This window comes from Neomonachus schauinslandi, chromosome 8 (assembly GCF_002201575.2).
Source record: "Neomonachus schauinslandi chromosome 8, ASM220157v2, whole genome shotgun sequence".
Taxonomy (NCBI): domain Eukaryota; kingdom Metazoa; phylum Chordata; class Mammalia; order Carnivora; family Phocidae; genus Neomonachus; species Neomonachus schauinslandi.
Genome location: NC_058410.1, coordinates 51,428,613 through 51,455,489, shown reverse-complemented (window position 1 = coordinate 51,455,489; position 26,877 = coordinate 51,428,613). Strand labels below are relative to the sequence as shown.

The following is a 26,877-nucleotide window of genomic DNA, read 5'->3' as shown; positions in this document are numbered from 1 at the left end:
ATTTGACTTGCCTAAAATTAGGTGGCAAATTAGTACTGGAGCTCAGGCCTTTCAATGTGTAGTTTGAAAATATTTCCACTACCTATCTTCAGCTACAAAGTTAAAACCAAGTTGGAATTGTGTTATCTCTACAGAAGTAGATGAAAGAGATTAAACCCTTTGATTACCATTCATTCTTCAGAAAAATAAAACAATCACATATTTTTATAGCTAGTTAAGAGTACTGTATAATGCTTACAATTTTTGAAATTATCCTCTGTCTTCTTCTTAGACATACTTAAAAAAAATAAAAGAAAGAACACAGCTTTTAGATGCATTTGCTGATATTACCTTTACAGGGTCCCAGTAGCCAAATGCGCTTACATACTTATAGGTACAGCTAAGCATTTTCTGGGCAAGGTGTGATGCTATTGGATAACATTTTTCAAAAATGCTCTCACGATTCTCCACCAGTGGTTTCAGTTTCATATTCATATTATATTGTACAATGTGGATTTTTCGAGCTCCATTGATGAGAATCACTGGGATCAAAAGCTTCTCAAATTCATCCTGATGAAAAAAAAATCATAAAACCAAATATTTTTAATGGGACGAAGTCTGGTCACAGCACATAGACATTGCTGGTGAGTGACTGCTTCAGTCAAGAGAACAAATATTTTTCAGCTTCCAAGTGCCTGCATATTGGCAGCTAAAACTTTTGACTCTATGTGGCTTCCATGTTGCCCTTGATTTATTAATTTGTTTTCATAATTGCAAGTGGTGCTGGCTAAAGGGAAGACAGCCCTAAAATATGCATTTCTTTTGAAATGTTAAAAAGAAACTAAGACATAAACCAAATTGCATTTGTTCCATTCTCAAATGTTACATTTTAAATTATGAAAAATGAAGGAAAAGTAGTAACCTGTATTACTTGTAAATTACTCATATCTGCTTCAAATTTTTCTCCCAGTTCACCTCTCAGGCGCTCAAGTGCATCCATTTCCTGTTCTTCATCTTCTTCACTCACCACTTCCTCATCTTTTGGAAATTCATCTTCAAGGATGTTGTCAATATCATCTTCATCTTCTTCAGGCTCTTCTTCACTGAAGTCTTCATCTTCTTTACCAATCTAAGGAAGAAAATATTCTCTTTCACTACATATCTAAAATATGCAACAAATAACTCTGCTAACTAATCATTTGGAATATTTTATGTAACTGGATATTGGTTGGTATGGCATTGCAACATTAGTGACATAGTAAAATTTTAAACATCTGGCACCCGGAAATTTAATTCCTTCAAGACTCTGACACCATACTGATCCCATAGTAAATACATAAACAAGATATTAAATGCTATTTATTCTTATGGTTGTGAGAAATTTACATTTGTTTATTTAGAGTTTTAATTTTAATTCCAGTTAATTAACATAGGTTATGTTAGTTTCAGGTGTACAATACAGTGAATCAAAAATCACTATTGGGACGCCTGGGTGGCTCAGTGAGTTAAGCGTCTACCTTCAGCTCACATCGTGATCCCAGGGTCCTGGGATCGAGCCCCGCATCAGGCTCCTTGCTCTTCGGGAAGTCTCCTTCTCCCTCTGCCTGCTCTGCCTGCCACTCCCCCTGATTGTGCTCTCTCCTCTGACAAATAAATAAAACCTTTAAAAAAAAAATCACTATTCATACATCACCTGGTGCTCATCACAACAAGTGAGCTCCTTAATCCTCATCATCTAATTAACCCATTCCGCCAAATGGTGGTAACATTTATGGGTTACCAACAAACTGGTAACCCTCAGTTTGTTCTCTATAATTAAGGGAAAAAATGAAGGGGGAGAAATCAGAGGGGGAGACAAACCATGAGAGACTATGGACTCTGAAAAACAAACTGAGGGTTCTGGGGGGGGGCTGATGGGGGGGATGGGTTAGCCCAGTGATGAGTATTAAAGGGGGCACGTATTGAATGGAGCACTGGGTGTTATACGCAAGCAATGAATCATGGAACATTACACCAAAAACTAATGACGTAATGTATGGTGATTAACATAACATAATAAAATAAAATAAAAAAGAGTCTGTTTCTTCTTCTTTTTCCCCCACCTCCCCGGGTGGTTGATACCTTCATTGCTTTTGAGGTGGGGGGCTCAGGAGTTCTTGGTGGGGCGCCAACTTCCTCTTCACCGTCACAGGCTTCTGGTGCTCAGGATGGCACCGGCTGTGCAAATGGCAGCCATGTGCAGATCCAGGCGGTACTTGGCTCTTGTGGATCATGTGCCTGATGCTGCTGACGGGGGCCCACACATTCTTGTTAATGGTGGTCCACATGTAGGAGGTGGTGGGTTTTCACTGGCCAGATCTCTGCTTCCTGACCACCACTACACCCTTGTGGTGGGCCGGTGGCTTCACACCCACAGCCCGTGGGTGTGAAGGAGTTATGAGCCTTCAGGTTATTGGGCTGGGCACTGTGTGTCTGCTTGTTCCTCTTGATCAGGAAGCTGGAGCAGTTCCACAGGACCATCCATTGCAGGTGGGTGGACAGGGCACCTCTCACTACCGCCATGGAAGTCGGAAAGAGCAAGAGTCTGTTTCTTTATTTGTCTCTTTTTTTTCCCTTGCTCGTTTGTTTTGTTTCTTGAATTTCACATATGAGTGAAATCATATAGTATTTGTCTTTCTCTGACTGACTTATTTCACTTAGCGTAATACCCTCTAGCTCCCTCTTCACTAACAATATTTAATGGAACTCAAAGAGAATAAATCATTCACTAGCTGTGTTAGCTTGGACAAGATCAGTTTCCTCATCTGTAAAATAGGAATAATAAAAGTACCTATCCCACAGGGATGGTGGGAGCATTAAATTACTTAATACATGCAAAACCCTTACTTAGAAAAATATTGGGCACATGGTAAGCATGAAATGATAGCTATTATTGTTATTATTGTGCCATTATAGCTATTATTTGTTACTTTGTATAAAGCATGCTAACAGAACCGTATATGCCCTTTAGGAGTTGATAGCCCATACGTAAACGATTATTAAAGACCATGGCAGGATATTGGCACTAAGTGGTGCTATACAGGCTTTAATATGTATCCCTCCTGCACTGCCTCCACACTCTTCTCCCTGAAGTATTCCTTCTATCAGTTGGAGCACTGCCTTCCAGTTGGAAACCTGGAAGTTTTCCTAACTCCTTGTTCTCCATAATTGCACATCGAGTTGCCAAGGACCATAATCCTAAACAATGCCCTAGACTATCTCCTTTCCAGTACTGCCCCACTGTCGCCCTTTCATTATCTCTTGCCTGCAATCTCCTGCTTAGCTCCCTGTTTCCTAATCTTTCTACTGATTAGACCCTGGTTCCTTTCAAGAGCACCTAGAGCTGGGATTTGACCTTGCACGTGCAAGGAGTAAGATGAGAGGATAAGGTCCCTTCTTGCTCTGTGCCCAGGCTCCTCTCTCTCCAAAAGGAGTTTGCCTGTGGGGAAGTGTTTTTCAGTTCTGGTTCTTTTTTATTTGAATTTTGAAACCATTTGGTTCTCTTACTACTTTTTTCCTTACACTTTGACCAAAAAAAAAAAAAAAATTCTGAGATTTGATTTTCTAAGGATCATTGGAAGTATGTTGAGATGAGTCCACACTGCAAACCAGGGACAATTCAGTTCTCAATGAACTTGTACTCACCTCTCTTGGCTCTACTTAATAGCTCTTCCAACTTGTTTGTTAATTAAAAAAACTATACCAGTTTAAAAATAGATTCATTTTGGGGTGCCCGTGTGACTCAATTGGTTGAGCGCCCGACTCGATTTCAGCTCAGGTCATGATCTCAGGGTCATGGGATTGAGCCCCAAGTCAGGCTCTGCACTCAGCGTGGAATCTGCTGAAGATTCTCTCTCTCTCCCTCCCTGCCCTCTCTCTCTAAAATAAATAAATAAAATCTTTTTACAAGATAAAAAAAAAAACAGATTCATTTTTGCTAAAGGATAAAATTATAAAGCATTATATAGGGTAAAAAAATTTCCCTATTTCCCATCTCTATTTCCACTTTCCTACCTAGAAATAATTTTGGTTAACAATTTTGTTAAGATCCTTTTAGATGTTTACACCCCCACACACTCCCACACACAGAAAATTATATTTTACACATAAGTGGGATCATTCTATACTGTACAACTTGCTTTTTAAAAATACAATTTAGCAGTGCTTTTAAATTTCCTTCCATATAAAAACATACATTTCATTATTCTTATTTAGCCGTTTTTGCATTTAAAAATTTTTTTTTGCTTTTTGTTTTTTTTTAGATTTATTTATTTATTTGAGAGAGAGAGAAAGCAAGTGCACAGGGCAGGGGGCGGGGGGAGAGAGGGAGACCGAGAGAGAAACTCTAAGCAGAGTCTGCGCTGAGCACATGGAGCCCGATGTGGGGCTTGATCTCAAGATCCCAAGATTATGACCTGACCTGAGCTGATACCAAGAGTCAGAGGCTCCAACTGACTGTGCCACCCAGGAGCCCCTTTTATGGGTTTTTTGGTCATCTATGGAAATCGGTTTAGGAAATAACAAATTAAACAGTGAAAGGTAGACTCTTTTGACCGTTGTGATATTTGTTTTCTCTCTCATACTAGTGATGATGAGGAATTTTAGCTAACTTATGTTTCTCTTTCTTTCTCTTCTGCCTATTCCCCAGTGTTAGTCATATTTTTAATTCTTTAATTCTACAACTGAGTGCCTACAACTTTATTATTTTATTTTTAATTTTTTCTAGATTTTATTTATTTGACAGAGAGAAATAGAGAGCACAAGCCCGGGGGAGCTGCAGGTAGAGGGAGAGGGAGAAGGAGGCTCCCCACTGAGCAAAGAGCTGGATGTGGGCTCGTGGGCTCAACGTGCGGCTCAATCCCAGGATCCTGGGATCATGACCTGAGCGGAAGGCAGACGCTTAACCGACTGAGCCACCAGGCACCCCTGAGTTATCATTTTTAGATGTGTGTTTTGATTCCCCACAATTCAAGAGAATGTCCTTACTCTTTTCACTTTGCCCTCTCTTTAGTTTCCAAATTTTTGTCTCCAATATTTCTACATTTACATTTGTCTGTAACTGTACTTAAGTATTTAGTGCTTCATGTAGAAATTGATTCTAATTGGAATTGGAATTGGAAGCAAACTTTTGATTGATTCTAAAAATTGAAACCCAATAAACAGCACCAGCCATATTTTAATTACATAATCCTTATTCACTACAGCTACAGATAGCGACAGCGGGGATACAACCCTGCATCAACAAATGTGTACCATTCTGAAGTATCAAGGTCAAACATTATATTTTCTTATTATGCAAAATCATGCATTTTAATTTGCCCCATATGTGGATAATGTTTTTTTTTTTTTTTTTTTTAAATCCCTCCCCTACCCCATATTTCTGGTTTGGTTTTGTTTTTTAGATGGGAGAAACATTATTCACAAAATCAAGTGGCTACTTTTTTCAGGAAGAAAATATAAAAAGCTAATTTTCAAAGATCTTAAATATCTAAAAGTGTTTCCTTTTTATCCTCATACATTATAAATAGTCAAAAATCATTTTCACTCAGAATCTTGAATGCATTGTTTTCGTCTTCCATCATCTAGTACTGTTGGTGAGAAGTCTGATACAAATCTTATCCACATTCCTTTGTAGGTATCTTTTCTTCATTTTAAAACACTTAAAATCTCTCTATAATGAGCACTCTCAAATTTCATGAGGATGTATCTAATGTACATCTCTTTTAATTTGTTCTGCTCGGTATTCATTGAGCCCTTTGAATTTGAAGATCCTCTGCTTTCTTCACTACTGGGAACATTTCTTTCAATATTTTTAAGATTATTTCCTCATATTTTCTCTCCTTTCATTTTTTTTTTTTTTGAATGCCTATGGGATGTTGACCCTCCTGGATTGACCCCACATAACTCCATTTTTTTCTTTCATATTTTCTATCTCTTGTATTTTTGTTCTATATTTGAGAAACTTCTTTGACTTTTCCTTCTAATCTTTTTATTCAACTTTTAACTAATTTACATTATATAGCTTCCATGAACTCTTTTTTGTCTGATTTTTCATAACATCCTGTTTTTGTTTTCTGGATAAAAGTTCTTGAATTTTCTGAGGGAGATTGGAATTTTTTTTAATGTTTAGTAAGGTTTTCTGAATTGCCTATTCATTTTAGGGTCAATTGTTCTGTTTGCTCATCTTGCTGCTCCTTTGTATTGATAATTTTTCTCAAGTATATGGTAATTCTTGGTTGTTCATTCATTTTTATTAATGGAGGACCAAGTTGATTAATTCAGAGCAGCTGCAAGCTCTGGGTATGTGAGCAGGGCAGGTTGTATTGTGCTTCCATTTGAATGAGATATGAGAATGAGAAGAGGCAGGCAGGATGGATCTTGCTCCAAATGATGGAGGACACCAACCAACATTCTGTGGCACCTATCATCTTCAAGACGGACTATTTAATTACTTTAGAAATTATTTGCCTTTTTTTTCTTCATGGGGACAAATGTCATTGTTAATAAGGAGCTGTGGTGGCAACCTTAAATAATTTTTGTGCAATTAACTTTCCTGGACTTTCTAGATAATTGAATTATAGGCACATAATGAGTTCTGTTCTTACAGAACTTTTCAACATGTATGCTATTTTTTTTTCTTATTATGTTGCTTTTGCTAGTTCCTTAAGAACAATGTTGAATTTTTTAAAGGTTAATATCGTAAAAATCTCCACAGGTTAATTCTTCATAAGAAAAAAGCTTTTATTTTTCCATAAATGGCAATTTGATCTTTTGAAACAGTGCTGATACATTACACTTTTTAGGCCTTAAGTTAGTAAATACATGTTCGAAAATTCATGGTCTCAGAGATCTGCCTCCACTATAAAGGAATAAGTTAATTTAGTTTCTAGAAGATAATAACCATAAACCATGAAGAGTACACCTCCTCCCCCGCCACACACATTTTATCTCACTCACTTAAGGGGCTCGAGAGTAAACAAAGGCAGATTTTGGAAAACAGTAAAAATTTGGATGAAGCAGTTGGTTTAGGATGAGTTCTCTGATTTTGTGCATTTGCTCAGAGGGCAGCCTCCATTACAGTGGTGGTGGCACAGGGTGACTAAAACTCTGATAAGAAGCTTGGCGTCTTTCCATCTGGGGCAACCAAGGGAGGGAGACACAACCAGGGCACTGGAGAGTGAGGGTAAACTTCAGAGTTGAGAGAAGTGGAGAAGGGAACAGCAAATTTAGTTTGTAAAGACTGTCCATGTCTCTGAATCATGCACATATGGGCTATCTGAGAACAGTATCAATTGAACTGCCACCCATTGCCAGTATGACGGAGTTGGCAGGTTTAGTCTTACCAAATAAATTGCCTGCTAAAACAAAAACACCAGCCTTCTCTGGAGGTATATAACAGAGTTCAGAATTTCCAGAACATAACGTTCATGATTCTAGGATATAATCCAAAATTATTCAAAATATAAAGGATCATGAGACATGACCCATTCTCATAAGAAAAGATACTAAATACCCACTCTGGGTATTAGAGTTACCAAACAAGAACTTTAAAGCAGTTGTTATCCCTATGACCAGTGAGGAAAAGGAAAATACATGAAAAGATAGGAAATCCCAGGAGAGAAAATATAAAAACAAATCAAATGGAAATTTTAGAACTAAAAAATACAGTATTTGAAATCATAAAAGATATCAGATGGGTTTAGTAGACTGGAGATGACAGAGGGAAGAATCAGTGAATTTGAAGATAGATCAAAAGAAATGATCAAACTTAAGAGAGAAAAAAGACTGAAAAAATGAACAGACCCAAGATCATGTGGAACAATAGTGAATGATCTAACCTATGTGAAATTGACTTTCAGAAGGATACAGAGAGCAAATAGAGCAGAAAAGGTATTTGAAGAAATAATGTCCAAAGTTCTCCCAATTTAGCAAAAGACATAAATTTACAGATTAAGGAAGCTTAGTGAACCCCAAACTAGATAAATATGAAGAAAATGACATGTAGGCATATCATAATCAAACTATTGAAGAGTAAAGATACAGAGAAAGTCATGAAAACAATCAGGAAAAACCATACAGGAAAACAATTCAAATGACCACATTCTTCTCATACCTCTGGTTTCCATCACACCACAGGAATGAATGAAGAGCCACAGAAATGGTAAATATCTGGATAAATGTAAAAGACTTATTTTTCCTCTTAAAAATTTTAAAATACATATGACTGTTTAAAACAAAAACTATAATTTTTTTCTTATGGAGTTTATAATATATTTGGTTGTAAAACAAATAACTAGAGCATAAAGGGTGTTGGTGGAGTGGGGGCGGGTGTAAATTGACTTCTACAGTCACAGGTTTCTACGGTATTACATGGAATGATACTGACTCTAAGTAGAGTGGGAAAAGCTAAGGATGTATATGTAATCAAGAGCAACCACTAAAAAACAATACATAGAGGTATAACTGAAAAGCCAATAGATAAATAAAATACATTCAAACAATCCCAGAGATGGCTGGAAAGGGAAAAGAGAAAATAAAGACAACAAACAGAAAACACAATTCATGGTCTCCGAGAAATAGGACTAGATTTGGTGTAAGCTCTCTCATAACTTTCTGTCAGTAGGGGAAGGGAGGAGCAAGGCTACAACTGAGTAGAAGTTTATGTCAGGAGGGTGATGGAGATTATACTTGGAATGCTTACAACTAGAGAAGAAATGGAAAAAGGAGAGCTGCAAGACTTGTCAGAGTTCTGAGGCTTCCCAATACAGACGCATGTTAAGCAGGCACCAGATTTCCTTACTACACCTGGTTGTCTCCCAAATATGGATTTTTTGAGACACTATTCCAAACTATTTGTTTTTCAAACCTTAAAACTCAATCCAAGGGAGGTGAGTGGGGGAGATGGGTGAAACGGGTGATGGGGATTAAGGAGTACACTTGTGATGAGCACCGGGTGTTGTATGGAAGTGTTCAATCACTATATTGTACATTTAAAACTACTATTACACGGTATGTTAACTAACTGGAACTTAAATAAAAACTTAAAAAAAACTCAATCCCCAACCTGTACACCCCATACACACCTTTGCTTTCTGTTCCATCCCAAAGAGCTCTCTGCACATAGACCTTTGGGCCTATACACTCTGCCTTCTTCCTAGAAGCCCTCAAGGATGGTCTTGTCCAGGTGCTTGGTCTTGAACCTTGTTTCAACCTCATTTGGACCCTAACTTTGGCTTCCCCTTGTACTCATGGTATTTATCTCTATTAACTATTCACCTGGGTGTAGCCCCCCCGCAATTCTGCTGATTTGTGGTCTGGCTCCCCGTCCTGGCTCTTTCTGGCTTTTTCCTGTCTGCGGCTACCCACAATTCGATAGAAGAGACTGAGGCACCAGAGAAGGAGCCAGTGAACAGGAAGAGAGCCAAGATTCTGGAGCGAGGACCAGGAGTAGAAGCGAGGCCTCTGAGGAGTTGGAAAGTATGCAAACTAAATCTCTATACAAAGTGGTTGATTTATAGATTATTCTTTAGGCACACTTGGAGACTAAAATTCCACAAGATGGCGACATTTTCCTACAAAATTAATGCAAGCAGTCCCCTCAAGACTGAAGTAATTTCTAACGTTAAAAATGTGTTACCTGCTGCAAAAAAATTCAGACAGTGAGGGCAATGATTTTTGTTAAGGAGGAGAAGACAAACCTGGGAGGGGCTTTATTTGCATACGGTTCCCCAATTAGTTGTGAAAAGGTGAGTCATGGAGCTGCACATTCTATACAAAAGGCAAATGATGAAAAGGCCACTGGTTCTGTTCATGAAAGCAAGCTCCAGGGTCTATGCAGAGTCAGAATGGATTTGAGTCAGGGTGTCACATTAACTGACTATAGCAATCACACTGTATGATCCTTGAGATGCTACATTTTGTTTAGTCTTTCTTTGTCTGAGGCAGTAGCAGGACATAACATAAAATTCTCATCAAAGGAGTAAAAAAAAAATCAATACATAGTTTTCATCTTTGATTCATCAAAAATTTCAGAAATTATCTTCCCAAAGTCAGTTTGTATAAATTTATTGTGTGGGGATACATAGCCAATTTTGTAAAGGACTAAGTCTTAGGAGAGCTAACTTACAAAAACCTACTTAATTTATAAGATAGAATATTGAATTTTTGAATGAAAAATAGTAAGAAATCCCACCATTCTAATGTTAACAAATAGAAAAATTATAACTTAAGAACATTTAAAATTTATCCTGAAAACTGATTCTCTTAAGAAAAAGGAGGTTTAACTAAAAAATAGCCAAGAGGGAGGAATTAAAGTATTATTAATTCAGGAAACTAGATATTGTTAATTTTTTTCCATTTTACAAAAAAAAACCTAGGTTCAGAGAGATTAAGAAACTTGCTCAAAGTTATACAATAGCAACAAAACAACTGTTGAGTGCCTACTATGTGTCAGCACTATGTGAGGCACTGGGGAGCCAGCAGTGAACAAAGTCAGCAAGTACTAGAGAAAGGATACCAGTTTAGGTCAGCTCAACCCCAAAGTCTGGACTTTTTTGGTAGTATGTTGCTGAGACATGTGGGGTGATTTTTTTAAAAAATTTCATTTATTTATTTGACAGAGAGAGAGAGAGAGAACACACAAGCAGGGGGAGCAGCAGAGGGAAAGGGAGAAACAGGCTCCTAGCTGAGCAGGGAGCCCGATGCGGGACTTGATCCCAGGACCCTGAGATCATGACCTGAGCCGAAGGCAGACGCTTAACGACTGAGCCACCCAGGCACCCCTATGAGATGATTCTTAAGGGGACCACTTGGGATTCCCAAGGGCTAAAGGTAGTAACTATGGTTGAGCCCAGGTTAGGATGTCTGGATTGGTTTTTTTTTTGTTTTTTGTTTTTTTAATCCTAAACATCAGCATGACTCCTTGAACAGAGTAGAATTTCAGAACATTGCTTGTTCAGGGAATGAACAGTAGAATGAGGCCAGAAACTTCTGTCAATTTTGTTCATGGCTGAACCCCCCGTGACTGAATAGTGTCAGGCATGCAGTGAGTGTTCAATTAAGGTTTGCTGATGGACCGGCCGACGGGCTGAATGGATAAGTGAAGATTAAGGCAAATAATGGAGGGTTCTTGTTCCTTAGATGGTGCCAGAACGTTCTCAGTCTAATGGTTTTAGATCTACTTTTGGTTGTAGACACTTTGTTTGGACAAAGAAACAATTGTTCTGGCCCCTATTCTGCAATGTTTTGACCCCCAGTTACGGTTGCTCTGTATCAGCAGTCCTCTGTACTTAAGTCCAGCACATACATTCCAGGGGGAGACATGGTTCCATGTGTAGCAAGTCCTATTTCCTGGATTCCTCTTCTCTCCTTCCCCTTGTTGGGTTGAATATTTTTATATGGTTGGAAATCAGATCACAGGAGAGTCAGTTTTAAAAAGATGGTACAGGGTGCTTTAGGCCAGAAGGAAATGGCAGAAGGCAGGAACCATCTTATTGTTTGCCTTGGTTACAGGGATTTACTTGTAAGCTGACTGTATAAATATGAGCCTCAGGTAACTTCTTAGAACTAGCATGTCTAGTCACACCTCCTCTTTAAATTCTGCACCCCTGAGTAAGCTTGGCTATAGCGTTGGTGTCAGCTAGGTCATTTCGGGAACAGCTCCTCTCCAAACAAAACAAAATCCACGATCTTCAAGGTTTATCTTTTTGAAAAATCAGCAGATAAAGAAAAGGAGCTTGTACTGAGTGTCCTGCACAATATATAAGTCTGAGAGTTCACAGGCTCTGCCTCGTTCCATTCTTTATCTCAACATAATCTTTATTTTAGGTCCAGCACAGCTTCACAGACTCCCTGTCTAGACCTCAATCCCAGACTCCCAGACTATCTCCCTGGGGCACGGGCAGCAAGTGTGAAAGGCAAAAATGAAAATCCAAAAGAAGCATAGTTTAATGTAGTATTATATTTTGAATTTGATTATTTAACCTTCTTTAGTGGTTTTCCTTCTTATAAAAATGTTCACTTTTCTGATTATAAAAATAATGAAGAGTCACTGTAAACAATTATGGAATATCAAAAAATATAAAGAAAAAAGTGATATATAATCTTACTACTCAAACATAAACTCTGTGTACTTCCTTCAAGACTTCTTCTAAGCATCTATTTCATACTGTTGATATGTAAAAATATATAGAATATATAAATATGATATTATGGATATTCTGCCTTTTTAAAAAAGCAACCATTTTATTTACTTACCTCCCCTTTATGTCTTTTTTCTTTCTCTGCTAGAAGTTCAGCCCTTCTTTTAGAAATCATAGCATCCTGTTATAGAAAGAGACATTTAAACATTTTAATGGATAATGATAAAATTACTTTTTATGTATTAGTATATATATTTTTTCCCAAAGTGGGACTGGCATTTGGAGGAAAGGATGGTAAACTTTCCAGAAAAGCTCATGATGGTGGTAATTATGCTACTTCATCCTGTCCCTCTGGAACTTCTCATTAGCTATTTCCCTCCAGAGGGATAAATAGCACATGGGGGCAGCCATTCTTTCTACAAACGTTAGAACACCTTTTCAAATTTATTATTTATTTGGTTGCTTTGGTAAAGAGGTAGATTATGTACATGGAGAAATAGGGAAATACTTGGAAGCAATTTGTTGAAAATGTTTGATAATCTTTTATCATACTAATAAAATACAGCCTGATAACGTATTAAATAATTTAAGTCATAGTATCTCTCAGAGTTAGAGTTAATTGATTAGCTTATTTATTGACAAATAGCTCAATGCTTCCAATCTTGGTTTTGTTTTTGGAAACTCTTACTAATAACAAAATACATCTCCCTGTACCTTCCTCCTACCAATAATAGTTCCTTCCCTGTGGCCATTTGGAACACCTACAAGCTCTCTTCAGCATGAAAGCCCCTCACATTATTTAACACTGCTCTCATGTCCCATCTTTGTCTTCCTAGATCCAGATTTGAAAGTCTCAATCTTTGTGCCCTAGTCTAGATCTATAGATTTGCCCTTTCAGGACATGTCTTATAAATGGAATGAAACATATAGTATGTACTATTTTTTTTTTAACCTGGCTTCTTCCATTAAGCATAATGATTTTCATCCATGTTGTAGTGTGTTATCAATAGTTTGTTCTTTTTAAATACTGAATAGTATCCATTTTATGGATATACCACATATTCATTCATTCATCCAGCTTTATAAAATTGTAAGATATTTAAAGTGTATCTTGTGACAATTTGATATAGATATACATTGTGAAAGGACTCCTTCCATTTAATTAATGAACACACCCATCACCTCAATATTTATCTTTTTTTTTTTTTTTGGTGACAACATTTAAGTTCTATTCTCTTAGCAAATTTTGATTATACAGTATGACGTTATCAAAGATAGTCACCATGTTATACATTAGACCCTCAGATCTTACTCATTTTATAGCTGAAAGTTTGTCCCTTTTACCACCTTCTCTCTATTTCTCCCACCCCTCAGTCCCTGGCAACCACTTTTCTACTCTCTGTTTCTATGAGTTTGAATTTTCTTTAGATTCCACATACAAATGATACCATGTACTATTTGTCTTCCCCTGTCTGGTTAATTTCACTGAGCCTAATATCTTCAAGGTCCATCCATGTTGCAAAAGGCAGGATTTCCTTCTTTCTCATGGCTGAATAATGTCCCATTGTACATATAAACACAACATCTTTTTTATCCATTCATCCATTGACATGTTGCTTCCATATTTTGGCTATTGTAAATGCTACTGCAATGAACACGAGAGTGCAGATATCTCGTCCATATCCTGTTTTCATTTCCTTTGGATATATACCCAGAAGTAGGATTGCTGGATCATATGGTAGTTGTATTTTAAAATTTTTGAGAAACTTCCATACTATTTTCCTCAGTGATTGCACCAGTTTACATTCCCACCAAAAGTGCAAAGGGTTTCCTTTTCTCCACAGTCCAGCCAACATTTGTTATCTCTTGTCTTTTGATGACAGACGTTCTAACAAGTGTAAAGTGATATCTCATTGTGGTTTTGATTTGCATTTCCCTGATGATGAGTGATACCGAGCACTTTTTCATGTACCTATTGACCATTTGTATGTTTTCTTTGGAAAAATATTTATTCAGATCCTCTGAATTTTTTTCAGATTTTTAATCTATTTTTTAATCAGATTTTTTTTTTTTGCTATTGAGTTGTATAAGTTCTTCATATTTTGTGGATTTTAACCCCTAATCAGATGCAAATCAGATATGATTTGCAAATATTTTCTCTCACCCAGTAGAATAACTTTTCATTTCCTTGATGGCTTTCTTTGTTATGCAAAAGCCTTTTAGTTTGATGTAGTCCCCATTTGGTGACTTTTGCTCTTGGTGTCAAATCTAAAAAAATAATTGCCAAGACCAATGTCAAGGAGCTTACCCCCTAAGTTTTCTTTTAGAAGATTTATGGTTTCAGGTCTTATGTTCAAATCTTTAATCCATTTTGAGTTTTTATGGATAGTATAGGATAGGGGGCCCAGTTTCATTCTCTTGCATGTAGCAGTCCAATTTTCCCAGCATTTACTGAAGAGACTATCTGTCCTCCATCATATATCTTTGGCTTCTTTCTTGTAAATTAATTGACAATATAGGCATGAGGTTATTTCTGTGCTCTGTGTTCTGTTCCATTCATCTATGTGTCTAGTCTGCTATTGAACCTCTCTATTGAATTTTTTCAGTTCAGTTATTGTCTTCTTCAGCTCTGTGATTTCTCTTTGGTACTTTCTTATATTTTCTATCTCTTTCTTGAAATTCTTACTTTGTTTATGCATTGTTCTCCTGACACTGTGAGCATCTTATGAACATTATTTTGAACTCTTTATCAGGTAAATCACTTATCTTTGTTTCAATAAGGTCTATTTCTGGAGTTTTTGTTTGAAACATATTCCTCATCTCTTTCATTTTCTTTGACTTTGTGTTGGTTTCTGCACATTAGGTGAAGAAGCCACAACTCCTAGTCTTCACAGAGTAGTCTTGTGTAGGAGATGAACCTTATCAATCAGCCTGGACTGAGTTTTTGCCTGTCTCTCAAACCTTTGTGATTGTCCAAGCTACTTTCTTTGTTCTCAGTGGCTCCCAGTCACTGAGCATGTGTCACAACCTGTCAGTGTCCCAAAGGGGAGGATCACACACTGCTTAGACAGATTGGAAGCTGGACTCTCAGACAGCAACTGTTTTGATGTGGGTGATACAGGTATTTTCTCGTTTGTCCAATGTGTACAGGTTGCTCAGCTAGTTTCTGGATTTCTTTCAGAGGGAATTGCTTCATGTGTAGCTATGTGTGTGGGAGGAGATGAATTCAGGAGGCTCTTATATCGCCATCTTGGGTGGGATCTCAGGGTACCCCATCTACCACATTTCATTTATCCATTCATCAGTTGATGGATATTGTGTGGTTTTCACTTTTTGGCTGTTATGAACATTCATATATAAATCTTTTTTTTTTTTAAGATTTTATTTATTTATTTGAGAGAGAGAGAATGAGAGAGAGAGAGAACACATGAGAGGGGATAGGGTCAGAGGACGAAGCAGACTCCCTGCCGAGCAGGGAGCCCGATGCGGGACTCGATCCAGGGACTCCAGGATCATGACCTGAGCCGAAGGCAGTCACTTAACCAACTGAGCCACCCAGGGGCCCCATATATAAATCTTTATGTGGATCTGTTTTCATTTCTGTTAGAAAGGTTCCTAGAAGTGGAATTGCTGGATTCCCTATGACACTTTTGAACATTTTATGTAATACTCCTCAGATTTCAGTTTTAGAAAAGATGTCCTAAACTAATACCTGGATCTTGATGGTATCATCATTCCAGGAACTAGTGAAAAAGCCACTGAAAAGTTTAATTCTTTATGTTGCCTCTCCCACTTTGCCCCTGTGTCTGGTATAGGGATACTTTAGTGCTGCCACTATCTTTAATTTTATTTGCCTTGGAGAGAAAAGCATTAATGTATTGCAAATCACATAGGCCTCAAATAATTTTTAAATGTTTAATTGTAAATAATATTTGATTAAAAGTGTTTTCATATTGACTGTATTATTAAAATCAGAAAACTACATTTTTGTAAAGACCATTATAATTTGAATAGATACTTAACAAATTTACTTCCATATTTTTTTACTGGATGCATACCTTGATTTTTGCCTTCAATTCTTTGATGAGTTTTTTCCTTTCTAATTTTTTCTTTTGTTTCTGTTTCCACTTTTCAATTTGGGAAGGAAGGAGTCGATCAGAAATATCTTGATCATCAACTTGTATAAAAACAGCAGCATCTGGGAAAAATCCACGTTCCCCCAGAAACAGAGCCTCCTCAGGATATCGTGGGAAACCATCTAATATAAAACCTGTGGAACTTGGTAGAAATTCCGTAATTTATTTGCTTACAATGTTATAAATATTGATTTAAAATAAAAAAATATTAATAAATCACAACTTTATATAAGATGTGCAATGAATAGTTTTAAAAGTTTACTGTGGTATCTTTTATTTCTTGTAATATTTCTACTTGTGTAAACATGGTGTGTCTTCTCCCAAATGTATTGAATTAGATTAAAATGATAATATTTTATACTTACATTTATATTATAGATAAGTTCTCCTAAATTTAGTCTTAGTATTTGATGAAAAATTAAGAGAAAATAAATTCTCTGCTTGGGAGGAATGCCCAGCCTTATGACTGTGTCACCGTTATGTAAAGGTGGGTTTGGCCAGCCCACCTCTTGTGGGAATCTACCTTTGCATAGTTTTTCTTCTAGTGATACTTCCTTTCATGAAACAGTTTGTACCCTCTTCCCTGGGTCCCCTTATGATCAATGACAATTACTAATGTATGCATACTGGCTCATATGTATAAGATGATTATGTTCAAATAGAATTATAAAACTTGCCCAGGTATGATGAAACTATAAGGATCAGAAAAATAACTGGAATGTGACTACATTTTTATTATTAAACAATCAGGCTTTATGAACTTGGTTTTATTTATATGAAAGAGTTAATATTGGGGTGCCTGGGTGGCTCAGATGGTTAAGTGTCTGCCTTCGGCTCAGGTCATGATCCCAGGGTCCTGGGATCGAGCCCTGCATTGGGCTCCCTGCTTGGCGGGGAGTCTGCTTTTCCCTCTCCCTCTACTGTTCCCCCTGCTTGTGCTCTCTCACTCTCTCTATCAAATAAATAAATAAAATCTTAAAAAAAAAGAGAAAGAGTCAATATTGGTTCCCCTTTGAATGAGAATTTATCCTGTTTATCTAAAATTTGGCTTGTTTTAGGTATTTATATTTAAACACATGTTTTCTTCCTCATAGGACTTTTATGAAGATTTGACAGTTTGAGGCCTTATCTGACATTTTAAAATATTTCCAATCATATTAAGTGGGCAAATTTTTGTATTTTGGCTGTAAGATGTATGCCTTTTTCTTTAGAGATGCCTTCAGCATAGTCTCTTCTGTGAGGAACGATTTCATCCCTACTGTTCCAGCCGTGCCTTCTTTGTCAATGACTTCTAAATCTCTACCTCTATACCCAACTTCTCTTTTGAGTTTCATTTTTTTTTTTTAAGATTTTATTTATTTATTTGACAGAGAGAGAGAGAGAGATCACAAGCAGGCAGACAGGCAGGCAGAGGGAGAGGGAGAAGCAGGCTCCCTGAGCACAGAGCCCGATGTGGGGTTCGATCCCAGGACCCTGGGTTCATGACCTGAGCTGAAAGCAGATGCTTAACCATCTGAGCCACCCAGGCGTCCCTTCTCTTTTGAGTTTCAATTCAGAATTTTCATGAAGCTGCTTAGTTTCTTCATTGACGTGCCCTTCAGGAATTATATATGCATCATACTGTCAAAAATCAGACTCATTGTTACCCTTCCACACTGCTCTTGCTTCTGACTCACTGGTATTCAGGTGCCAAACTTCAGAGACACTTGGACTGCCCCCCCCAACCCCCTCTTGCTTCTCACATATAAGAGCTAAACCCTGGCATGTCCTCTTCTGAACCCACATTTCCATTTCTACCATTACATCTTAGTTCACCTTATTATATCTTATATATCTATATCTATATAGATACAGATACTGTATTATATCTCTCCAGGACTCATGCAATAGCCCTTTAAAAATGTGTTGATTTTTTCCCCTGATTATAAAAGCAACACATCTTACTTTAGAAAAATTGGAAAATAGAGAAAAACATGAAAAAGGGCAAGATTATCTATAATCTCATATCCTAGAGATTACTGACATTTTGTTTTGTTTCTTTCCAGCTTGTTCCTTATGTATCATCTTGCTATTATATTATAAATAACTTTGTACCTTTTTAAACTTAATGTTATATAATAACATTGCTCACACTATTACAAATTCTTCATTTTAATACATTTTAATGGTTGCATAATACTTAGCTATTTTATTTAGGCTTTTTACAATTTCAATTTTTACTCTTTTTTTTTTTCTTTAGAGAGAGAGAGCACAAGCAGGGGAAGAGGGAGAAATAGACTCCCCGCTGAGCAGGGAGCCCAACATTGGGCTCAATCCCAGGACCCTGAGACCATGACCCGAGCTGAAGGCAGACGCCCAACCGACTGAGCCACCCAGGCGCCCCTCACTTTTTTACTTTTAATTCTTCAATTCATACGTTTTTTTTAAAAAAAAAAATTTAATGTATGGTGTGAGGCCAGGAGCTAAATTAATGAAGAACAACCCATGACTACATAGGTTTTTTGCTGCTGTTGTTTTTTTTAAAGATTTATTTATTTGAGAGAGAGAGAGAGAGAGAGCATGAGCAGGGGAAGGGGCAGAGGGAGAGGACAAGCGGACCCCATCCTAAGCACAGAGCCCGATGCAGGTCTGGATCCCATGACACTAAGATCATGACCTGAGCCACAATCAAGAGTTGTGCTTAACCGATGGAGCCACCAGATGGCCCCCATGACTACATTGTTGCAGTCGACCTGGTTAAGTTTACCACAACTATTGAGCCAATTTAGGCAACAGGAAATTAAAATGAAAGTTGATGACCAATAACCTCACTCACTCATTGAGGCCATGGACTAGGTGAAGAAGAGTGCCCAGAGGAGTACTGGGACTGGCCAGTTATTTGAATTCTCTATAATATAGTTTCTTTATCTCCAAAGTGAGATAATAAAAGTTTCTATTCCATTGGGTAGTTGTAAGGATTAAGTAAGTTAATGTGAATAAAATATAGTAGAACAGTATCTGGCACATAGTAAGTTCCATATAACCGTTGCTATTATTGGTACTATAATAAGTATCATTTCTCTTTCTTCTGATAGAGATTTTTATATTTTGGCTGTAAGATGTATGCCTTTTTCTTTAGAGATGCCTTCAGCATAGTCTCTTCTGTGAGGAACGATTTCATCCCTACTGTTCCAGCCGTGCCTTCTTTCCTAATCAGAATTTGAATTCTCTATAATATAGTTTCTTTATCTCCAAAGTGAGATAATAAAAGTTTCTATTCCACTGGGTAGTTGTTAAGGATTAAGTAAGTTAATCCCATCATTAGTGTACATGGATTTAGAATATGGATACTCAACCATGACTACACAGTAGAATCACCTGGGGAGCTCTCAAAAATACAATTCTGATTAGGAAATTGTGGCGAAGTTTTAAACTCTGATGGCATGGAGTTTCTTAAATTTCTCAGTCCTGTCTGAGGTCAGGCTTGTTCTTGGCTTTTAAGAAAGATAACACTGTGGACCGTTATTAAGTGGTCTTAACTGTAATTATTGAAAGGCTCCAAGAAAAAGAGTCCAGCCCATCATTAGTGTATATGGATTTAGAATATGGATACTCAACCACAACTACACAGTAGAATCACCTGGAGAGCTCTCAAAAATACAAATGCCTGGGTCTCAATCTCACACTTCTAAAAATTTTGATTCAGTTGTTTTGGGGATGGGGCCCCTGGCATCAGTATTTTTAAATTGAATCCTCAAACGTTTTTAATGTGTAGAATCACTAGTTTATAAGTAAAAGAAAAATCTTAAATTTATGCTGGATTACGTTTTTAGCTTTAAAGAATAAAGCAAATAAAAGTCAATAATTATATAATTCTATATAAAATAAGATACCGTATTGGTTCCTTAAGCCACCACTCAGAAAGAATTGTTTCAAGAATTTCAGGAGGTAATGGCTCATTTTCCATTAGATTTAATCTGATTGCTTCTTCTTCTTCTGTAAATTGTACATCTGGAGGCTAAAAACAAAAATCAGAAAACAAAAAAAAATTTAAACTCTGTATTAATAAATAATACTCTATTACATAGTTGATTAGGATAAGACCTTTTCTTCTTAGGTCATTTTTTTTTTTTAAAGATTTTTTATTTATTTATTTGACAGAGAGAGACACAGAGAGAGAGGGAACACAAGCAGGGGGAGTGGGAGAGGGAGAAGCAGGCTTCCCACCGAGCAGGGAGCCCGATGTGGGACTCGATCCCAGGACCCTGGGATCATGACCTGAGCCGAAGGCAGACGCTTAACGACTGAGCCACCCAGGCGCCCCTTAGGTCATTTTTAATACTGCTGCTTGTTAACACTTTAAAACTTGAACTTTTTTCTTTAAATCAATATTTAATATGGCTTAAAATATTAAATTATATATTATAGCTAAGAGGAGTTACTAATGATTAGCATAGCTGATTTTCAAACATGGCCTCAGGGTATCTGTTATCACTTTTTGCTAAGAAATTGTTCAATCTATATCACACCCATAAGGCTTAACTAATTTTTGTCATTTATCTTATAATTCTTCAACCTAGATCCTAATTAAAGGATGGGCCAGCCAGGCAGTCTTCTGGAATATAATCTATACCTGGGTTCATTTACAAGGGAGCATTTGAGAAGAAAAGGGTCTAACTATATCAGAAATGGTTAAAAATGTAGAATTAAGAACTTTCTCTTTTTTAAAAATTTTTTTTAAATGTTTTATTTATTTATTCATGAGAGCCAGAGAGAGAGAAAGAGAGAGAGAGAGAGAGAGAGGCAGAGGCAGAGGGAGAAGCAGGCTCCCCGCCCAGCAGGGAACCTGATGCGGGACTCGATCCCAGGACCCTGGGATCATGACCTGAGCCGAAGGCAGACGCTCAACCATCTGAGCCACCCAGGTGCCCCAGAACTTTCTCTTTACAATCCCAGAAAGAAACCATCTAAGAAATATATAAAATGTCTTACAATGCATCATCAGAATTTAATATTTTGAGATCTCTGCTGGTGCTGGAGCAGATTTTTATATTTGATAGAAAACAGAGAACACAATAAAGGAAAACCTTATAGTGTAGGTCAGACATATCAAATAACAGAGTCCCAAATAAATGTTAAGCAACAGTCTTGTCAGGGAAAGCTTTTTAGATTTTTATTGGAGTCATGTAAAACTTAGCATTTTGTATTCTAGATGAGCAGTAAGATACATATTTAACAAATGGGGAGGATGACATATGGGGAGCTAATTTTTTTTCTTCTTTCCTAGAAACTTTAGTTTTATACTGCTTATATTCTATTTCCCAAAATTAATACCAGTAAGCATAATTATCTGCAAAGAGAGTATAATATAACTACCGGCTTCCTTGTATTTTCTTCTTCAATCTTGACTTTGGCCTGAATTGCAAGTTCTTCAAGTTCTTGTTTTGTAAACTGTTCTTCATCAGAATCTTCTTCAAATTCAGTTCCAATTTTCTTTTCGGTTTTGAGCATTAGTTTCTCTTGAAGAAATTCTTCAAACTGAATATGAAAAATGCCCCATTTTTCTGCTAATTGTCTTCCACAGATGGTTTTGCCAGAACCATGGGGGCCAATAAGGCATATTCTTACTGGAGGAGCCTGCCACGGGGGTGGGTTGGGGAAAGGTAGGGTAGGAGGAGAGTGAAGACAAGGAAGTTTTGAGTAATTTAGAAAACGTAAGGCATGGGGTGCCTGGGTGGCTCAGTCGGTTAAGCGACTGCCTTCAGCTCAGGTCATGATCCCAGGGTCCTGGGATAGAGCCCCTGCTCAGCTGGAAGCCTGCTTCTCCCCCCCTGCTTGTGTTCCCTCTCTCGCTGTCTCTGTCAATTAAATAAATAAATAAAATCTTTAGAAAACATAAGTCTTATTAATTGCTCTCCCTAAAACTGAATTATCACTTCACAACACCAACAGTGTCAGAAGGCACAACCATACACATATTTTAGTAGTCCTCCTGGGCACCATATAAAAATTGAAATTCATGAAAATAGCCCAAATTATTCAGAAGCGTTTAAATTGTGTTCTATATGTTCTGTTTAAGAAAGCATTGGAATTAGGGGCACTGGCTGGCTCAGTCAGTAGAACATGCAACCCTTGACCTCAGGGTTGTGAGTTCAAGCCCCAGGTTGGGTATGGAGCCTACTTCATTGGAAAAAAAAAAAAAAAGGAAGGCATTGGTGTTCTTGGAAGTATAAGTGACAATGTATTGTGATTTGTATATTTTGATCTTGTAATCCCATGCTAGGGAATTATACTAATAAAATAATTCAAGAGAAACAAAGCATGACATGCCCAAAGATTTCCTAAGTACTACTGCATATCCACAATGACAAATCACACTATGAAAATACTGTGAAAAATGTCTAACAATTAGATGTTAAAATGGTACATCAAAATGATGAAGCATCATGAGGTCTATGTAGAAATATATAAGCTTTCATTGATATAATGTTAAGTGAAAAAGTAGATTATAAAATACTACATACACTGGAAAGAATATATATCCATGTGGAAGAAGGTGAAAGTAAAATAAAAAAATGAAGGTTCTTGTCTAAAGCTGGTGTAATTATGTGTGTGCTTTATTTTTAAAATGGATAAAATATTACCACCATGTGTTCTTTTATTATGGTAGTAAAATACACATCACATAAAATTTACCATTTCAACCATTTTTTCAGTTTAAATTCAAATATTTATTTATTGAGATGGTATATTTAAATACCATAAAATCCACCCTTTTAATGTATACAATTCAGTAGTTTTGAGTATATTCATTTTAACCATTTTTAAGTGTATAAATCAATGGCAATAAGTATATTCACAATGTTGTGCAACCATCACCACTATCCATTTCCAGAACTTTTTCATCATCCCACACTGAAATCCTGTACCCATTAAACAATAACTCCATTCTCTTCCCTGCCTACCCCCAGCTCCTTGCAACCATTATTCTGTTTTCTGTTCCTGTGAAATTGCCCACTTACACATCTGGCTCTTAATGTAGCAAGCAATAAATGTAGCTGTGTCTTTTTACTTCAGCTAAAAAGACAGATAGTATGTGTTGGTTTGACACAAGTCATTCTTGCAGAAATCAAAAAAGATAATTATTTTACTTTATATTCCAAAAAGTTGCTCTTAGAACTTAGATATTTTCACCATATTGTTATATCAGATTGGGGACTTCACTATTAAGTAAAATGATGAATGTTGGCAGTAAGTCCTTGAAAAAGCACTCAGGAGCAATCATTAGGATTGGCTAGGAATATTGTTTTCACCTTTAACGGTTCTTTATGAGCCACGTACTCCTCGGGATGCTCCAGAAACTTCTCTCTAGCTTCAGGACTTGAAAAGTAGTAGATCTTTTCTCGATATTTAGCTGCTTCATCTGTGCTGCCTGGTTGTAGGATGAAGTTTTCTTTGAGAAACACTGGACAAAAGTGCTTTGTATCTCCCAAGTGCCTTCTCTTCTCCTTAATTCTATCTTCATTCTACAAATATTATTCAGTTTGGAGAACAGTATTAAAAGTATTTTGATGTAAGACTAAAAATTAAGTAAAAATAAATTAAAATAATGCATCTTGAGTAATATTGAAGCCATAACAAGATGTCTTTAAAACAATCCACAAAAGGCCAGTTCTTGTACTAATTTAATTAATTAAAACATCAGTTTCTCATATCCCTCTGAGTTCACATCTTGAATAATGTCTACTCCGTAACAGTATGTCTTTAAAACACTCAACAATTTTATGTGTACGCTTCCAGACCCTTTTCCAAAGTATATCCTACCAATATACATATAAAAATAGACACATATTTAGGCACAGACACAGTATTTTAAAAAATACCAATGGGATAATACTTTACAAGACTATTCTACAACAAGTCTCTTTTATTCCCCCCAAACAAGATATAATGAACAACTTTCTGTAAAGGTGCAAACATGAGACAAATCTATACTTTTCTTGCACCACTCTTGTTCAATTTTTATATGAGAGTTATGCAAATTCCAAAAATGAGCAGGGAAGTATTGCTATTTTTTTATGATGTGGAAGACTTTTTTTTAAAGATTTTATTTATTTATTTATTTAGAGAGTGTAAGTGTGGGGAGGGGCGGCAGGAGAGGGAGAAAGAGAATCCCAAGCAGACTCTGCTCTGAGCATCATGTGATGCGGGACTTGATCTCATGACCCTGAGATCATGACCTGAGCTGAAATCAAGAATCTGACGCTTAACCAACTGAGCCACTCAGGTGCTCCTATGTGGAAGATTTTAAGCAACACAGGAATTAGGTAATCAACAAAGGTATATTAGAAATGATTTGTAATTCCCCTCTATCTTTTTTGTTTGTTCAGCTTTTATAGTTCTTCCTAAACAAATTTTAGTAATTCATATTTTGCAAATCCTTTTTATCTTGACTTTAAAATTTATTAGTAGAAAGTTCCTATAATTTAAAACAACCCTGTTTTTAAAATTTGATTATATACCCATTTTTGTTTCAAATGTTATTTGCTTCTTTTTTTTACCTAATTAGACTTGTTAGAAGTTTGCCTATTTTATTACACTTGCCAGTGGACCAACTTTTCATTTTTTGAAATTAGGTTTACTGTTTTTATTTTGTATTCTTTTCCTGTTTTGTTAATTTTTGCCTTTATTCTCCTTTCTACATTCTTTTGTCTTTTTTGTGCTTTTTTCCCAGATTCTGGAGTTGAATGCTTAATTAATTTTTCCTGCTAATAAGCTCACCTCAGGTAGGGTTGCCAGACTTAAAAAGTAAGAATGTGGTTTCCAATTATATTTGAATTTCAGATAGCAAATAATTTTTTAGTATAAACTTGTACCACACATAGAAATTATTCTTTTATCTGAAATTCAAATATAACTGGGTATCGTGTTGTTTTTTTTTTTAATCTGGCAACTATAATTTCTACTTCTGCCATACTATAAAGCATTTATATGTGATTTTTCTTGAAGGGTTAGAAAATAACATATTTTTTTTATTTTGAAGCTGAAATGTATAATCTATCAAAATTAAGGATTTTGATAAAGCTGAAATAAGGTCATGTGACATTTAAAATTATGTTGAATTCTCAAATCTTTGAGATTTCTCAGTGCTCATCAAGGTAAGTGCACTCTTAATCTCCTTCAGTTATTTCCCCCATCCCCCGACCCTTCTTCTCTTTCCCACCTTCTCAGTCTTAAACAACTGCTGGGGTAGGCAGCAGGAATCCATCAACATCCGCAAGGAGGAAACTGTATGGCATTATTTACCACTATGGGCTAGATGAGTGCCTGGAGACAAACATCAGAGGGACCAGAGTATTAAGATGTCAAGTCCTAGGAGGAATTTTTTTGCAGGGATCTCTGGATTTCCTGGGGAATGTCAGCATCAGCAACTACCAGAGAAATGCTTGTGGTCTCTCTGGCCCACAAAAGACCAAGAAGGAGGTGTATGGGTGGGAAGAGTCCTCCCCAGCCCTGCATCTGGGCAAGTATGAGAAATCCTAACCAGGCTTGTCTTAGGCCTTCAGCCTTATCTACCTCTATACTCCTGATCTGTGGGGAGAGACACCACTTTGCCTTTTATAATTTTTGAGAATGTTGTCACCTAAAGCACTCCAGCAATTGTCCTGAACCCCACTGAGAAAAAAAAAGAAAAAAGAAAAAAGAAAACCACCAGCCACGCAAGGGAGCCCAGCCAATTGAAAGATCAGTCAGATCAAATAGATCATAAAACTTTGCAGAAGAGATGGACAGAACCCAATCTCAGAGTAGGAAAATAATGAAGACATTAGTAGAAATTCAAGTAAACACTGGAAAGAGTTCACAGGCACCAACAAAATATGTAAATGGGCCTAAGAAGAGGGTGACCACTTGTAGTAGAATAATGGCCCCCCAAAGATTCCCCAGAACCTGTGGGTGGGTTACCTTATGTGTGTGATTAAGGATGTTGAGATGGGAAGCTCATCCAGCTGGGCCCAATGTAATTAAAAGGTCCTTAGGAGGGAGGCAAGAAAGTCAAAGGCAAAAGAAGAGATGAGATGATGGAGAGCAAAAGCTGAAGTAATGTGCTTTGAAGATGGAGGAAAAGGCCATAAACCAAAGAATGCAGGTGGCCTCCAGAAGCTGGAAAAAACAGGAAAAGTCTTCTCCTCTAGCAGAAGGAACATAGCTCATACTGATTTTAGCCCTTAAGATTCATTTCAGAGAACTGATCTTGAGAACTATACGATAATTTGATTGTTTTAAGCCACTAACTTTGTGGTAATCTGTTACAATAGCAATAGGACCCCAACGAATGTCTTAAGTGAAAAGACTGAATGGAAGACACATCTACAAATACATGAACAAAAGAGTAAAGAGATGGAGAATTTGAGGGAAAAGATAAAGATATTTGGAGGATAGATCCAAGAGACCTAATTAGTATTGAGTATTATAGAAGGAAAAAAGAAGAGATGGAGAAGAGACCAGAATTATTTTCCCACAGATACGGAAAGACATAACATACCGATTTAAGGGCACCCCAAGTATAGGCAAGATTGATGAGAAAGACAAACACTTGGGCATAT

The 26,877-nt window shown here is 36.9% G+C and overlaps 1 protein-coding gene and 1 pseudogene across 1 annotated transcript in view; both read right to left on the bottom strand.

Annotated features, from left to right (window-relative positions):
- AK9 (adenylate kinase 9) overlaps nt 1-26,877 on the bottom strand; it is a 126,996-nt gene that overhangs the window by 23,504 nt on the left and 76,615 nt on the right. Inside the window, 7 exon segments of the mRNA XM_044917549.1 lie at nt 331-549; nt 902-1,108; nt 12,274-12,339; nt 16,217-16,436; nt 20,167-20,291; nt 21,650-21,910; nt 23,587-23,799. Coding sequence (XP_044773484.1) covers nt 331-549; nt 902-1,108; nt 12,274-12,339; nt 16,217-16,436; nt 20,167-20,291; nt 21,650-21,910; nt 23,587-23,799 — 1,311 coding nt within the window.
- LOC110583138 lies at nt 2,325-2,541 on the bottom strand (annotated as a pseudogene).